This window comes from Perca flavescens, chromosome 10 (assembly GCF_004354835.1).
Source record: "Perca flavescens isolate YP-PL-M2 chromosome 10, PFLA_1.0, whole genome shotgun sequence".
Classification (NCBI taxonomy): domain Eukaryota; kingdom Metazoa; phylum Chordata; class Actinopteri; order Perciformes; family Percidae; genus Perca; species Perca flavescens.
In genome coordinates this window covers 1,966,278-1,981,277 of record NC_041340.1, presented here as the reverse complement: position 1 = coordinate 1,981,277, position 15,000 = coordinate 1,966,278, and the positions used below count along the sequence as shown (strand labels likewise).

At 41.5% G+C, this 15,000-nt stretch overlaps 1 protein-coding gene across 1 annotated transcript in view; it reads left to right on the top strand.

Annotated features, from left to right (window-relative positions):
• Window positions 1-678, top strand: part of tmem216 (transmembrane protein 216) — a 5,746-nt gene extending 5,068 nt beyond the window's left edge. Inside the window, exon 6 of the mRNA XM_028589978.1 lies at window positions 389-678. Within this exon, the coding sequence (XP_028445779.1) occupies window positions 389-404 (16 nt within the window). The 3' untranslated portion in view covers window positions 405-678. The remainder of the gene's footprint in view (window positions 1-388) is intronic.
• The last annotated feature ends 14,322 nt before the right edge of the window (window positions 679-15,000 follow it).

The following is a 15,000-nucleotide window of genomic DNA, read 5'->3' as shown; positions in this document are numbered from 1 at the left end:
TTCTCCACAATTAATCCTGCAAAAGCACCACTTTAAATCTTGGGTTTACCATAAATGTGCTCAGAAGTTTCTTGGAAATGAGTAATTAAGCATGAATAAGTATAAAAAATGACTAATGGACTAAAGAAATCTTAGTCGACTGAGACCAAAACGACTGATTAGTCGACTAATCGACTAAAAGGTGGCAGCCCTAGTATTTTATCTCTCATTTCTTTAATTTCTTCATTTTTACCTGCTTTTTGATGTTTGAATTTGTTTTTTTAATTGTTTTCTAACTGCTCTTTAAGCACTGAAATGTGCTCTACAAATAAAGCTGCCTTGCCTTGCCTTGCCTCTCAGTTCAACGGAAGCCAAAATTGTTCAAGTTCTTACTTTCTTTTCCTCGTAGGTCCAAAGTGTACTGACGGAGACAGAAGTTTGACTTCACCTGAAACACAGAGAGAGCTTTCTTCAGATGCCACTTTGTAAATAACACATTGTCTATTTTTCCTGTTAAAATGTAAATCTGTTAGATTAGTTTTTCACTGTTGGTTTCATACTTTGGCTGGTTTGTACTTTGAATGTACCCACCCTGAGGCTACGTTTTGGGTTTTTAAGCGTTAAGTTTTGAGCCAAAAGTGATCCAAAACAAAACGGGTCAGAAGTGTTTCCTAATATCTCCGGTTTAGGGGCTCGGAAACGCCTGAGCAGGGGGAATGAGAGGTGGGAAACGCCTGAGCAGGGGGAATGAGAGGTGGGAAACGCCTGAGCAGGGGGAATGAGAGGGGGGAACACAATGTAAATGTAACCTGAGATAGAAAGATGTTTTCTTTTTATGAATGATGATGATGGATGAAGTTATGTAAACATGACCCAAGATGGAATAAATCCGAATGTGTCTTTAATGGATCAGCGTGGAAAATGTTGTATAACTTCCCACCTATAAATCAGACATTTATCAAACGGAGATGCTCAAATAAAGAAACATGCAGAGAGGAATTTCGGCTAAGAAACGGCTTTAGGAAGTGTTAAAAAGTCTCAAATACCACTTAAAGGACAAATCCGGCACAAAATGAACCTAGAGGTTAAAGGTCCCATGGCATGAACATTTACAGATACAGTATTAGGGGACCACTAAGGTCTATATAAAAGAGACTTCAGATCCAGCATTAGGGGACCACTAAGGTCTATATAAAAGAGACTTCAGATACAGCATTAGGGGACCACTAAGGTCTATATAAAAGAGACTTCAGATACAGTATTAGGGGACCACTAAGGTCTATATAAAAGAGACTTCAGATACAGTATTAGGGGACCACTAAGGTCTATATAAAAGAGACTTCAGATACAGTATTAGGGGACCACTAAGGTCTATATAAAAGAGACTTCAGATACAGTATTAGGGGACCACTAAGGTCTATATAAAAGAGACTTCAGATACAGTATTAGGGGACCACTAAGGTCTATATAAAAGAGAAGATACAGAGGGGACCACTAAGGTCTATATAAAAGAGATCAGATACAGTATTAGGGGACCACTAAGGTCTATATAAAAGAGACTTCAGATACAGTATTAGGGGACCACTAAGGTCTATATAAAAGAGACTTCAGATACAGTATTAGGGGACCACTAAGGTCTATATAAAAGAGACTTCAGATACAGTATTAGGGGACCACTAAGGTCTATATAAAAGCTTCCATAAAGCACCATCTCATGGGACCTTTTAATAGGATACCTGCTATGGCTAAGTTGGTTAGCAACTCATCAAAACTATTCTCATTGTACTGCTATATCACATTTAACCAACCTGACATATCAACATCCTGGGTCTTTCTGTTTATATATCTACAGCCCTCAGATGAGAGGTCCTAGATAATTGAATATTTGGACACTGACAGAATGCCGACTGATCTCATAAAGTGGCGTATGTATGACACGCCAATTCGTATGCCATTTTTGCGTGTTATCAAGACGCATAATCGCTTTTTAGCGTGTTTATCAACACCGTTCGGCTGCCATTGACCTACATTACATTTTTTAAGCCTTTCTCCAATGTTTCTTTCCTAAACCCAACCACTTATTGTTTTCCTAAGCGTGTGACGTTGGTCACCGTCGTGTTTTTGTCTTATTTTGTCGTGTTTTTGTCGTATTTTGTCGTGTTTTTGTCGTATTTTGTCGCGTTTTTTTTTTTTTGTGTGTTAGTAAAGTTTAGTGGCGTCGCCACGTGGTGGGTATGTTTACATCCGCTGTATACAGCACAGACATACACGCGGATGGCTCAAAATGCGTTCAGATAACCATTTGGCTTTGGCGTGTACAGTACAGTCCAAAAGTTTGGACACACCTTCTCATTCAGTGAGTTTCCTTTTTATTTTCAGGACTATTTACATTGTAGATTCTCACTGAAGGCATCAAAACTATGAATGAACACATATGGAATTATGTACTTAACAAAAAAGTGTGAAATAACTGAAAACATGTCTTATATTTTAGATTCTTCAAAGTAGCCACCCTTTGCTTTTTTTGATAACTCTGCAAACCCTTGGTGTTCTCTCAATGAGCTTCATGAGGTAGTCACCTGAAATGGTTTTACCTTCACAGGTGTGCCTTGTCAGGGTTAATTAGTGGAATTATTTCCCTTATTAATAAAAAAGCACAGGGTGGCTACTTTGAAGAATCTAAAATATAAGACATGTTTTCAGTTATTTCACACTTTTTTGTTAAGTACATAATTCCATATGTGTTCATTCATAGTTTTGATGCCTTCAGGGAGAATCTACAATGTAAATAGTCATGAAAATAAAAAGGAAACGCATTTTAATGAGAAGGTGGGTCCAAACTTTTGGCCTGTACTGTATGTTTACACAAAGTCACGATGCCATGATGCAGAATGAGTCGTTCTAGTCTCTCCGCCATTTCTTTTCTACTCGCTTCCAACTCTTTCAACGATGTAGTACGACGTCCACTGGGGGGTGCGATGCGTATTACGGAACAGGCAGAATGAGATACGTGACAAAAGAGGAGGATGAGGGGGGAAAAGACAGATAGAAAGAGAGGATGAGAAGAGGGTTAGGAACAAAGATGTTGAAAGCAACAGAAACGTCAAAGAAAGTGTCAAAAACGTCAAAAAAGCGACATAAACATAAAAAAAAGTGTCAAAAAAAGCGTCAAAAATATAAAAAAAAGCAACAAAAACATCACAAAAAACGACAAAAACATCAACAAAAGTGTCAAAAATGTGACTAAAACATCAAAAAAGTGACAAAAACATCAAAACATGCAACAAAAATATAAAAAAAAGTGACAAAAATATCAGAAAAGCGACAACAACCTCAAAACAAGCGACTCCATGTCTCCCCCACTTGTCATTTCTGCATACGTTCAGTAGACCTATTTACATAAAGTTGCAAAAAGCTTTATCAACTTTTGAGGGGAAACTTTTTCTTCCTTAAGCTTCCTTAAGTCTCTAATCTCAGACGAGTAATTAAACAGTAAGCGAACAGGCAGAGTTAACCTGACTCCACCAGATGGATCGCTTCACATTTGCTCGGCATATCCATCTGGGAACTTTCCGTTGGAGAACTTTTGGGAAGGGGCGGAAATCCTGGTTACCTGATTGGATGAACCATCTGTCTATCACCTATAGTTGGTGATAGACGGGGCCAAATCAACCAATCAGATCCACGAAGCGTATGAAAATATAACCACGAGCCAGGCTACCCCTGCTGCTGCTGCAGGCCAAGCATATCTCGTTAGCTTAGCAAGCTAGCAACATGTCGGTGAAGGATATTTGCTGTTTGTGGAACGAGAATTTAGGAATAAAAGGCCCCATTACAGGTTCCCGGACCGCTGTCTGAAAATCCTGGTTAGCTGATTGGATAAACCATCCGTCTATCACCACCTAAACCCGCCGCAAAACCAACGCTGATTGGTCGGTCGTTTGGCGAACGGCTCCAAATTTTATCTATCTCAAGATGTCAGACTGATCTGGGAGGAGAACTGGAGCTCACCAGATCAGGATGGTCTCACCAGGCTACGGCAGAATGGGAATCGTGACAAAAAAGGAGGACGAGGGGGGAAAAGAAGATGGTTAGGAACAAAGAAGTTGAAAGCATCAAAAACGTCAAAGAAAGTGTCAAAAACGTCAAAAAAGCGACAACAACCTCAAAAAATGACAAAAACGTCAAAAAAACCCGTCAAAAACGTCAAAAAAACGACAAAAACATCAAATAAAGCGTTAATAAAGCTACAAAAACATCAAAAAGTGTCAAAAATGTCAAAAAAGCTACAAAAACATCAAAAAAAGAGTGTAAAAAAAGCGACAAAAACTAAAAAAACGTCAAAACAAGCGACTAAAACGTCAAAAAAGCAACAACATCAAATAAAGTGTCAAAAAAGTGTCAAAAACATCAAAAAAAGCAACAACAACCTCAAAAAAAATAACAAAAACATCAAAACAATGTAAACAAAGAGGAACTCCCCCACTTGTCATTTCTGCATACGTTCAGTAGACCTATTTACATAAAGTTACAAAAAGCTTGGTAAACTTTTGAGGGGAAACTTTTTCTTCCTTAAGCTTCTAAAGCCGTCTCTAATCTCAGACGAGTAATTTAACAGTAAGCGAACAGGCAGAATAAGAATCGTGACAAAAGAGGAGGATGAGGGGGGAAAAGAAGAGGGTTAGGAACAAAGATGTTGAAAGCATCAGAAACGTCAAAGAAAGTTTCAAAAACGTCAAAGAAAGTGTCAAAAACGTCAAAGAAAGTGTCAAAAACGTCAAAAAAAGCAACAATGACCTAAAAAAAGTGACAAAAATATCAAAAAAACGACAAAAAAAACGACAACCTCAAAAAAAATGACAAAAATGTAAAAAAAGTGACAAAAACATCAAAAAAGCAACATAAATATCTAAAAAAGTGACATAAATATCAAAAAAGCAACAAAAACATCAAATAACGTGTCAAAAACATCAAATAAAGTGTCAAAAACATCAAAAAAGTGTCAAAAACATCAAATAACGTGTCAAAAACATCAAATAACGTGTCAAAAACATCAATTAAAGTGTCAAAAACATCAAATAACGTGTCAAAAACATCAAATAAAGTGTCAAAAACATCAAATAACGTGTCAAAAATATCAAATAAAGTGTCAAAAACATTAAGTAACGTGTCAAAAACATCAAATAACGTGTCAAAAACATCAAATAACGTGTCAAAAACATCAAATAATGTGTCAAAAACATCAAATAACGTGTCAAAAAAAGCAACAACCTCAAAAAAAGTGACACAAATGTAAAAAAAAGAGTCAACAAAGAGGAACTCCCCTACTTGTCATTTCTGCATACGTTCAGTAGACCTATTTACATAAAGTTACAAAAAGCTTGATCAACTTTTGAGGGGAAACTTTTTCTTCCTTAAGCTTCCTTAAGTCTCTAATCTCAGACGAGTAATTTAACAGTGAGCGAACAGGCAGAATGGGCCCGCCAGCGTTGGAAGGAGGATAAGGACCATCCTCGGCCATCGGCGCCTCTCGTCCTGACCTGCGAGTGTTTGTGCTCGCCGGGCGCTTGTTCTGCTCGTCAGACTCGGCATCTGATTGGCTGCAGCTCGTATTACAGAGATCAGCCTATCTGCATGTCTCCACGATGGCTGCCTCGCTCGTCTCTCTCTGAATATCAAGTAGACACATTAAATGGTGCTTCATCTCAGCAGTGTCTGTCTGTCTGTCTGTCTGTCTGTCTGTCTGTCTGTCTGTCTCCTCCCTAATACTGATGTCAGTACTTTTTACCGCGCCTTTCTTTTCTGTCGCTTTTCTGTCGCTTTTCTGGTTGCTTTTCTGTCGCCTTTCTGTCGCTTTTCTGTCGCCTTTTCTGGCTGCCTTTTCTGTCGCCTTTCTGTCGCCTTTCTGTCGCCTTTCTGTCGCTTTTCTGGCTGCCTTTCTGTCGCCTTTTCTGTCGCCTTTCTGTCGCCTTTTGTGTCGCTTTCTGTCGCCTTTCTGTCGCCTTTTCTGTCGCTTTTCTGTCGCTTTTCTGTCGCCTTTCTGTCGCCTTTCTTTCTGTCGCTTTTCTGTCTGCTTTTCTGTCGCTTTTCTGTCGCCTTTCTGCCTTGGGTGATTGGGTGATTGGGTGACTCTTGGGCGGTCTGGGGCAGTGGTGGCTCTCTGTGGGTGACTCGCCCTGGAGCCGGCGGCTCTGTGGTGGTGGTGCCTCTGCCGGTGGTGACTCTTTTGGGTGGCTCTCTGTGGCCTTTCTGTCGCTTTTCTGCTGCTCTTTCTGTCGCTTTTCTGTCGCTTTTCTGGCTGCCTTTCTGTCGCTTTTCTGTCGCTTTTCACAAGGTTTTCTGTCGCTTGGCTGCTCTTTCTGTCGCTTTTCTGTCGCTTTCTGTCGCCTTTCTGGCTGCCTTCTGTCGCCTTTCGTCGCCTTCTGTCGCCTTTCTGTCGCCTTCGTTGCCTTTCGTCGCTTTTTCGTCGCTTTTTGTCGCTTTTTGGTGCCTTTTGTCGCTTTTTTTTGTCTTTTTTGTCGCCTTTCGTCGTCTTCGTCGCCTTGTCGCTTTTTTGTCGCCTTTTGTCGCCTTTTTGTGTTGCATTGTTTTTGGTCGCTTTTCTGTCGCTTTTTGGTCGCCTTTTTGTCGCCTTTTTTGTCGCTTTGTTTGTCGCCATTTTGTCGCCTTCGTCGCCTTTGTCATTGCCTTTTGTCGCCTTTTTGTCGCTTTTTGTCGCCTTTTTTGTCGCTTTTTTGTCGCTCTTTTTGTCGCTTTTGTCGTCGCCTTTGGTTGCCTTTCTGTCGCCTTTTTCTGTCGCCTTTTTGTCGCCTTTCTGTCGCTTTCTGTCGCATTTCTGTCGCATTTCTGTCGCTTGTCGCCTTTTCTGTCGCCTTCGCCTTTCTGTCGCCTTTTTCGCTGCCTTTCTGTCGCCTTTTTCGCTGCCTTTCTGTCGCCTTTCTGTCGCCTTTCTGTCGCCTTTCTGTTGCATTTCTGTCGCTTTTCTGTCGCCTTTCTGTCGCCTTTTTCGCTGCCTTTCTGTCGCCTTTTTCGCTGCCTTTCTGTCGCCTTTGTCGTTGCCATTCTGTCGCCTTTCTGTCGCCTTTGTCATTGCCTTTCTGTCGCCTTTCTGTCGCCTTTCTGGCTGCCTTTCTGTCGCCTTTCTGTCGCCTTTCTGTCGCCTTTCTGTCGCCTTTCTGGCTGCCTTTCTGTCGCCTTTGTCGTTGCCTTTCTGTCGCCTTTCTGTCGCCTTTCTGGCTGCCTTTCTGTCGCCTTTCTGTCGCCTTTCTGTCGCCTTTCTGTCGCCTTTCTGTCGCCTTTCTGGCTGCCTTTCTGTCGCCTTTCTGTCGCCTTTCTGTCGCCTTTCTGTCGCCTTTCTGTCGCCTTTCTGGCAGCCTTTCTGTCGCCTTTCTGTCGCCTTTCTGTCGCCTTTCTGTCGCATTTCTGTTGCATTTCTGTCGCTTTTCTGTCGCCTTTCTGTCGCCTTTTTCGCTGCCTTTCTGTCGTTTTTTTCGCTGCCTTTCTGTCGCCTTTTTCGCTGCCTTTCTGTCACCTTTTTCGCTGCCTTTCTGTCACCTTTTTCGCTGCCTTTCTGTCACCTTTTTCGCTGCCTTTCTGTCGCCTTTGTCGTTGCCATTCTGTCGCCTTTCTGTCGCCTTTGTCGTTGCCTTTCTGTCGCCTTTCTGTCGCCTTTCTGGCTGCCTTTCTGTCGCCTTTCTGTTGCCTTTCTGGCCGCCTTTCTGTCGCCTTTTTCGCTGCCTTTCTGTCGCCTTTTTCGCTGCCTTTCTGTCGCCTTTCTGTCCCCTTTGTCGTTGCCTTTCTGTCGCCTTTCTGTCGCCTTTCTGTCGCCTTTTTCGCTGCCTTTCTGTCGCCTTTTTTCGCTGCCTTTTTGTCGCCTTTTAGTGACCTTTCTGTCGCCTTTCTGTCGCCTTTTTGTTGCATTTCTGTCGCGTTTCTGTCGCCTTTTTGTTGCATTTCTGTCGCGTTTTTGTTGCCTTTTTGTTGCCTTTTTGTTACATTTCTGTCACCTTTCTGTCGCCTTTTTGTTGCCTTTTTGTTGCATTTCTGTCGCCTTTCTGTCACCTTTTTGTTGCATTTCTGTCGCGTTTTTGTTGCCTTTTTGTTGCCTTTTTGTTACATTTCTGTCACATTTCTGTTTCACCTTTTTGGCGCCTTTTTATCGCCAGGGTGTAATTGTGGGTTCAACATTGGGGGGGTTGAGATCTTCAACTAACTAGGGAGGTCCCGGGACGTGTCTGAAAACAGCGACAAAACCTTCCTATGAATTGTCGGAAAAAGAACTTGAAAAAGGCGACAAAACATCGGAAAAATTGTCGAACCCTCCCAAAAATCAACGAAAACGTTGGAAATTGCCCAGTTTTCATTATTGGGGGAGTTGTAACCCCCTATTACAACTATGACTTTAACTACAGTTTCCTGATGATACTTACAGACCTTTCCTGAAGTCACATCTTCACTGCAGGACTTTACTGTAACAGAGTATTTTACAAGGTGGTATTATAGTACCTTTACTGCAGTAAAGGATCAGAATACTTCTTCCACCAAAGGAAGAAATGAACAACAAAGAAAGACAACAGAGAAATGAAGTGAAACCAGAAACACAAATTACTAAAAGACCAGCGCAGCGTTCACTGCATAGACAGAGACGACCCATGATGCCTTGTGGTTCAGTAATAATAAAATAATAATAATAAAATAATAATAATAATAATATTTGTGTTTAGAGCTGAGAGTCATGTTGAGCTGCAGTTCACTCAGTGAACCAGCAGATGGCGCTGAAGCTCCATCAGTCAGAGCTCTGAGAAGAGAGAGGGAGAGAGGGAGGGAGAGAGAGAGGGAGATGGAAAGAGAGAAAGAGGGAGAGGGAGAGAGAGATGGAAAGAGAGGGAGAGGGAGAGAGATGATGAGATATGATGTTGGATGAGAGGAAGAGGAAGATGGAGGAGATACATATGGACAGGAAGAGGGGGAAGAAGAAAGTGAGGAAGGCGAGGAGGAGGAAGAGGAAAAACCGATGAGAGAGGGGAGAGAAACAGGGAAGAGACGGAGGGAAGAAAGAGGAAGAGAGAGATAGTGAGAGATGAGGTTAGATAAGAGGAAGAGAAGGGAGCGAGATTGTGACAAAAGAGGAGGATGAGGAGAAAGAGGGAGGAGAGGGCTCAGGAACAAAGATGTTGAAAGCAACAAAAACGTCAAAAAAGCAACAAAAAAGTTTTTAAAAGCAACGTAAACATTCATAAGTATCGAAAATGTGACAAAAACTTTTTTTAAAACGACAAAAACTTCCTATAGGAGCAGCAGGAGACAGACAGATGGATGGATGGATAGATGGATGGATAGATGGATGGATGGATGGACGGATGGATGGTTAGATGGATGGATGGATGAATGGTTAGATGGATGGATGGATGGTTAGATGGTTAGTTAGATAGATGGATGGATGGATGGATGGTTAGATGGATGGATGGATAGATAGATGGATGGATGAATGGATGGATGGTTAGATGGATGGATGGATGAATGGATGGATTGATGGATGGATGGTTAGATGGTTAGTTAGATAGATGGATGGATGGATAGATGGATGAATGGATGAATGGATGGATGGTTAGATGGATGGATGGATAGATAGATGGATGGATGAATGGATGGATGGTTAGATGGATGGATGGTTAGATGGTTAGTTAGATAGATGGATGGATGGATGAATGGATGGATGGTTAGTTAAAAAAAAAGTATCGAAAATGTGACCAAAACTTCAAAAAAGTGACAAAAAAAGCGACATAAAAGTTAAAAAAGCGACAAAAACGTCAGAAAAGTGACAAAAAATTCAAAATAACTTCAATAAAAGCGACACAAACGTCAAAATATCAGCTAATGGAAGTCCAAACTGCCTGTGAGCTTCTCCTGTACTATACGGTAATTCCTCTACTGTGTGACAGTAAGTCTCGTGGTTATGACCCAATCGTTAGCCTATTGTTATAAAAGCGTTCTGCTACGGAGCCATAACGTGAGCTACAAGGTAATGGAGCCTTTTATACATTGTCGTGTTTCTTTAGAAATAAACAACGAAGAAATAGAGTCTTTAAACGCTTCAGATGTAAAGTTATTCTCTGTCAAAGTGACGTCAGAATGAATGGGAGTCAATGGGATGCTAACGGGAGGTGATGGCTTGGTAGCAACAAAATGGCGCCATAGGAGCTACGCTTTGTGGACACTCGCTCACCCCCTTGGCTAACACAGACGCTTTGTGTATTGACAGGCATGTTGGGTGGAATTAGCAAGCTAGCTGACTAGCATGACAGCAATTAACACATCACTAACTGGGAGTGATTTAATGTAGCGTTTTATGTGTGTTTTGGGAGAAATCTACAGACACAAATAGACAAAGTTTAGTGAAATAAATGTTTTTTCCCACTAGTCTGAAAGAAGACAAGTTATGGAAGCTAAAGAGCACAAAATCTATAAATTGACCATGAAAAAAAACAATTTTTTGCCTGAAGTTTCTCAACTTTAATGAGAGTAAGATTTTGAATCCATAAAAAATCTTAAACAGATACACACATTACCTGAAACTGTGGGGCTTTAAAGCGCCCATATTATGCTCATTTTCAGGTTCATAATTGTATTTTAAGGTTGTACCAGAATAGGTTTACATGGTTTAGTTATCAAAAAACACCATATTGTTGTTGTACTGCACATTGCTGCAGCTCCTCTTTTCACCCTGTGTTCAGGTCTCTGTTTTAGCTACAGAGTGAGACCTCTTTTCTTCTTCTGTACTATCTTTGATTGCACTCGCACATGCTCAGTAGCTCAGATGTAGATTATGTCAGCTAGCTCCATAGAGAGTAAAAGAAAGGCTGTTTCTCCGACTCCAGTCAGTTACAAGGCAGGATCAGCTGGGAGATTATGTTGAACTAGCGTGTGTTGTAGCAGTGTAGCAGTGCTAGTGCTAGCATGCTAACGGTTGCGGTTAGCCAGCTCGTTTCGGCTAGTGACGTAGAAAGCCGTGCAGATTTTGACCAGCTCACCAGGAGACTGAAGGCAGGACACATTCAGAAACCAGATCTCACTCAGAACACCATGGATGGATTATTTTCAAAGTGTGTATGTGTGTGGAAGCACCAGAGACACAAAATAACACCCCAAATCACCAGAAATAGTGTTTTCTTTCATAATATGGGCACTTTAAAATTCAACCGTATACCTATAATGATGACATTTCCCTTTCTTTAGTGTTTGTGATGGTACTGAAGCTGCAGCCACTTGATGGCAGTGAAGCACCATGATTGGACCGTGGGAGGAAACCGAGAAAAAAAAAACTGCATTTGTCATGAAAGGTGGTGAAAGAGAAGAGGAAAGGGAGGAGGAGGAGGAGGAGGAGGAGGAGGAGGAGGAGGAGGAGGAGGAGGAGGAGGAGGGGAGAGCATCCATAATGTATGTGATCAGTCAGAGAGAAACACTGGAGGAAGATGCATATTTACAGGGGTTATGATACTAATGATGACACAGATGCTGAAGCCCAGACAGAGAGGGAGAGAGAGAGAGAGAGAGAGAGAGACAGAGAGGGAGAGAGAGAGACAGAGACAGAGAGGGAGAGAGAGAGAGAGAGAGAGAGAGAGAGAGACAGAGAGAGGGAAAGAGAGACAGAGAGACAGAGAGAGAGAGACAGACAGAGAGAGAGACAGAGAGAGAGACAGAGGGAGAGAGAGAGACAGAGACAGAGAGGGAGAGAGACAGAGAGAGAGACAGACAGAGAGAGAGACAGAGAGGGAGAGAGACAGAGAGAGAGAGGGAGAGAGAGACAGAGACAGACAGAGAGAGAGACAGAGAGGGAGAGAGAGACAGACAGAGAAAGAGACAGAGAGGGAGAGAGAGACAGAGAGAGAGAGAGCTTCCTGTCCATCACTGCAACAGAAATCATGAACCACAGACAGAAAGCTCCAGTTCACTCGTTGTCTTTGAGTCTTAAAACATGTGATCTTCTTAAACAGAGAGACAGAGAGAGAGACACAGAGAGAGACACAGAGAGAGAGACAGGGAGAGAGAGAGAGACAGAGAGAGACACAGAGAGAGAGACAGGGAGAGAGAGAGAGAGAGAGAGAGACACAGAGAGAGATACAGAGAGAGAGACAGAGAGAGAGAGACAGAGAGAGACACAGAGAGAGAGACAGGGAGAGAGAGAGAGAGAGAGAGACAGTCACATGTTTTCACATGTTTTAAGTCTCTTTGAGTCTTAAAACATGTGATCTTCTTAAACCACGAGGAGGACAGGTGAGTTTATTTCACCCGATTCATCCGGGCCTTGAAAGGGAATAAAACCCAAAAGGTGTCAGGCCTGTGAGACAGGACGAGGCTTTAATCTGAGATACCGCCGCTGCACATCACACAGAGACAGACAAGCGCTGGGTGGAGGCAGCCAAAAATCACGTTAGGCTGTGTTCACACTTCACGTCTTTTTCTGAAGCTGCCAGCGTCTGTTTTACATTATAATCCTGTGGAGTAAACCGTGTTTTCACGAATGTCGTAAACTCTTTGTTAAACGTATTTTTGAAGAACCAAAAACTAGAAACAATGTTGCTTTTCGTAAACAGAAAACGAACAAACAGTATCTCTCCACCAGACTCCATGTAAATAATCAGGACTTTTAGCATGTATAGAGCCGGCATATCTCCACCAGACTCCATGTAAATAATCAGGACTTTTAGCGTGTATAGAGCCAGCATATACATAATATATGTATTATATAATGTAAATAATCAGTATTTTTATCATCTTAAATCAGAAGCCGTCTTGGTTTCTCTTTCCACTGTTCCAAAAATCATCACTTGGGTTTGGTTGAAATAAACCCTTTAATTCAACCATTTACATGTGGAGATATGCTGGCTCTATACACGCTAAAAGTCCTGATTATTTACATGGAGTCTGGTGGAGATATGCTGGCTCTATACACGCTAAAAGTCCTGATTATTTACATGGAGTCTGGTGGAGATATGCTGGCTCTATACACGCTTAAAAAGTCCTGATTATTTACATGGAGTCTGGTGGAGATATGCTGGCTCTATACACGCTAAAAGTCCTGATTATTTACATGGAGTCTGGTGGAGATATGCTGGCTCTATACACGCTAAAAGTCCTGATTATTTACATGGAGTCTGGTGGAGATATGCTGGCTCTATACACGCTAAAAGTCCTGATTATTTACATGGAGTCTGGTGGAGATATGCTGGCTCTATACACGCTAAAAGTCCTGATTATTTACATGGAGTCTGGTGGAGATATGATGGCTCTATACACGCTAAAAGTCCTGATTATTTACATGGAGTCTGGTGGAGATATGCTGGCTCTATACACGCTAAAAGTCCTGATTATTTACATGGAGTTCTCTAGCTCGCTCCCCCACTTTGTTTATCTAACATTAACATCTCTCTCTCTCTCTTCCATTTTTGATGCTTTTTTCAACACTTTTTTGATTCTTTCAACACATTTTTTCAACCCTATAAATGTTTTTTTTTTTTTTTTTTTGTCACTTTCAAAACTTTTGACGCTGTTTTTTTTTTTTTTTTTTTTTTTTTAAAGTTGTAGATTGGTCTTAACCCTTTATACCGGCAGGATATATTAGTGGGATATTGAGCATCCAAAGAGAGATGATAAAGACATGATAAAGGAATACCCCCCCCCCCCCTTGAAGACAGAAAGGGAGGAACGTTCTTCTTTCACCGTTGTGTTTAATTCATGAACGTTTGAATCATGTCCCTCCCTCTTGAGAGGAAACCTCACACTGTCCGGTTAATGCTCGGCATTATTAGACCGGACATCGGTCATAACTCTCCGTCTCTCACCGATGTTTAATTCATGTTCCCTCTCTCCGTCCGACACATTCAGCGTCACTTCAGCTCCAACAAAGAGCAGCTGCTAATGGTCTTTTTCAGAGAGGAGGATTAAAATAAAACTCACCGCAGACACACGGCGAGATGAAGAAGAAGCTGTCAGTTAAATATGAACCCTGTCAGATAAATATGAACCCTTTCATTGTGTCGAAACCTTTCAGGAGAAGAGACATGGACTGTGTGATTAGTCTCATCTATATTAGGTTTTTAACCACAGAGCCATCGGATCGTTTAGTTCAGATGTGGAAAGCTTAATTCAAAGCGAGAAACTCTACAGAAAAAGGAACAATTAATGGGTTATTGTGCATCGTCTGTTAGCGTCCACTAAAAGGTCTGTTTTTTGCCGCTGACAGACTCAGGTTAATATTCTAAGTGTCTGACAACATTATGGAAAGGATCCCTACAGAGATAGACCTTTTAGTTAAAGAGAAAGATCCTTTTAGTTTAACATGAAACAGCCCCGAAATCACCATCACCAAACTCCACCGGACTCCATGTAAATAATCAGGACTTTTAGCGTGTATAGAGCCAGCATATACATTATATATGTATTATATATGTAAATAATCAGTATTTTTATCATCTTTTTATCATTTTTATCATCAAGCCGTCTTCGTTTCTCTTTCCACTGTTCCAACAATCACCACTCTGGTTTGGTTGAAATAAACCCTTAATTCAACCATTTACATGTGGAGATATGCTGGCTCTATACACGCTAAAAGTCCTGATTATTTACATGGAGCCTGGTGGAAATATGCTGGCTCTATACACGCTAAAAGTTCTGATTATTTACATGGAGTCTGGTGGAGATATGCTGGCTCTATACAAGCTAAAAGTCCTGATTATTTACATGGAGTCTGGTGGAGATATGCTGGCTCTATACACGCTAAAAGTCCTGATTATTTACATGGAGTCTGGTGGAGATATGCTGGCTCTATACAAGCTAAAAGTCCTGATTATTTACATGGAGTCTGGTGGAGATATGCTGGCTCTATACACGCTAAAAGTCCTGATTATTTACATGGAGTCTGGTGGAGATATGCTGGCTCTATACACGCTAAAAGTCCTGATTATTTACATGGAGCCTGGTGGAAATATGCTGGCTCTATACACACTAAAAGTCCTGATTATT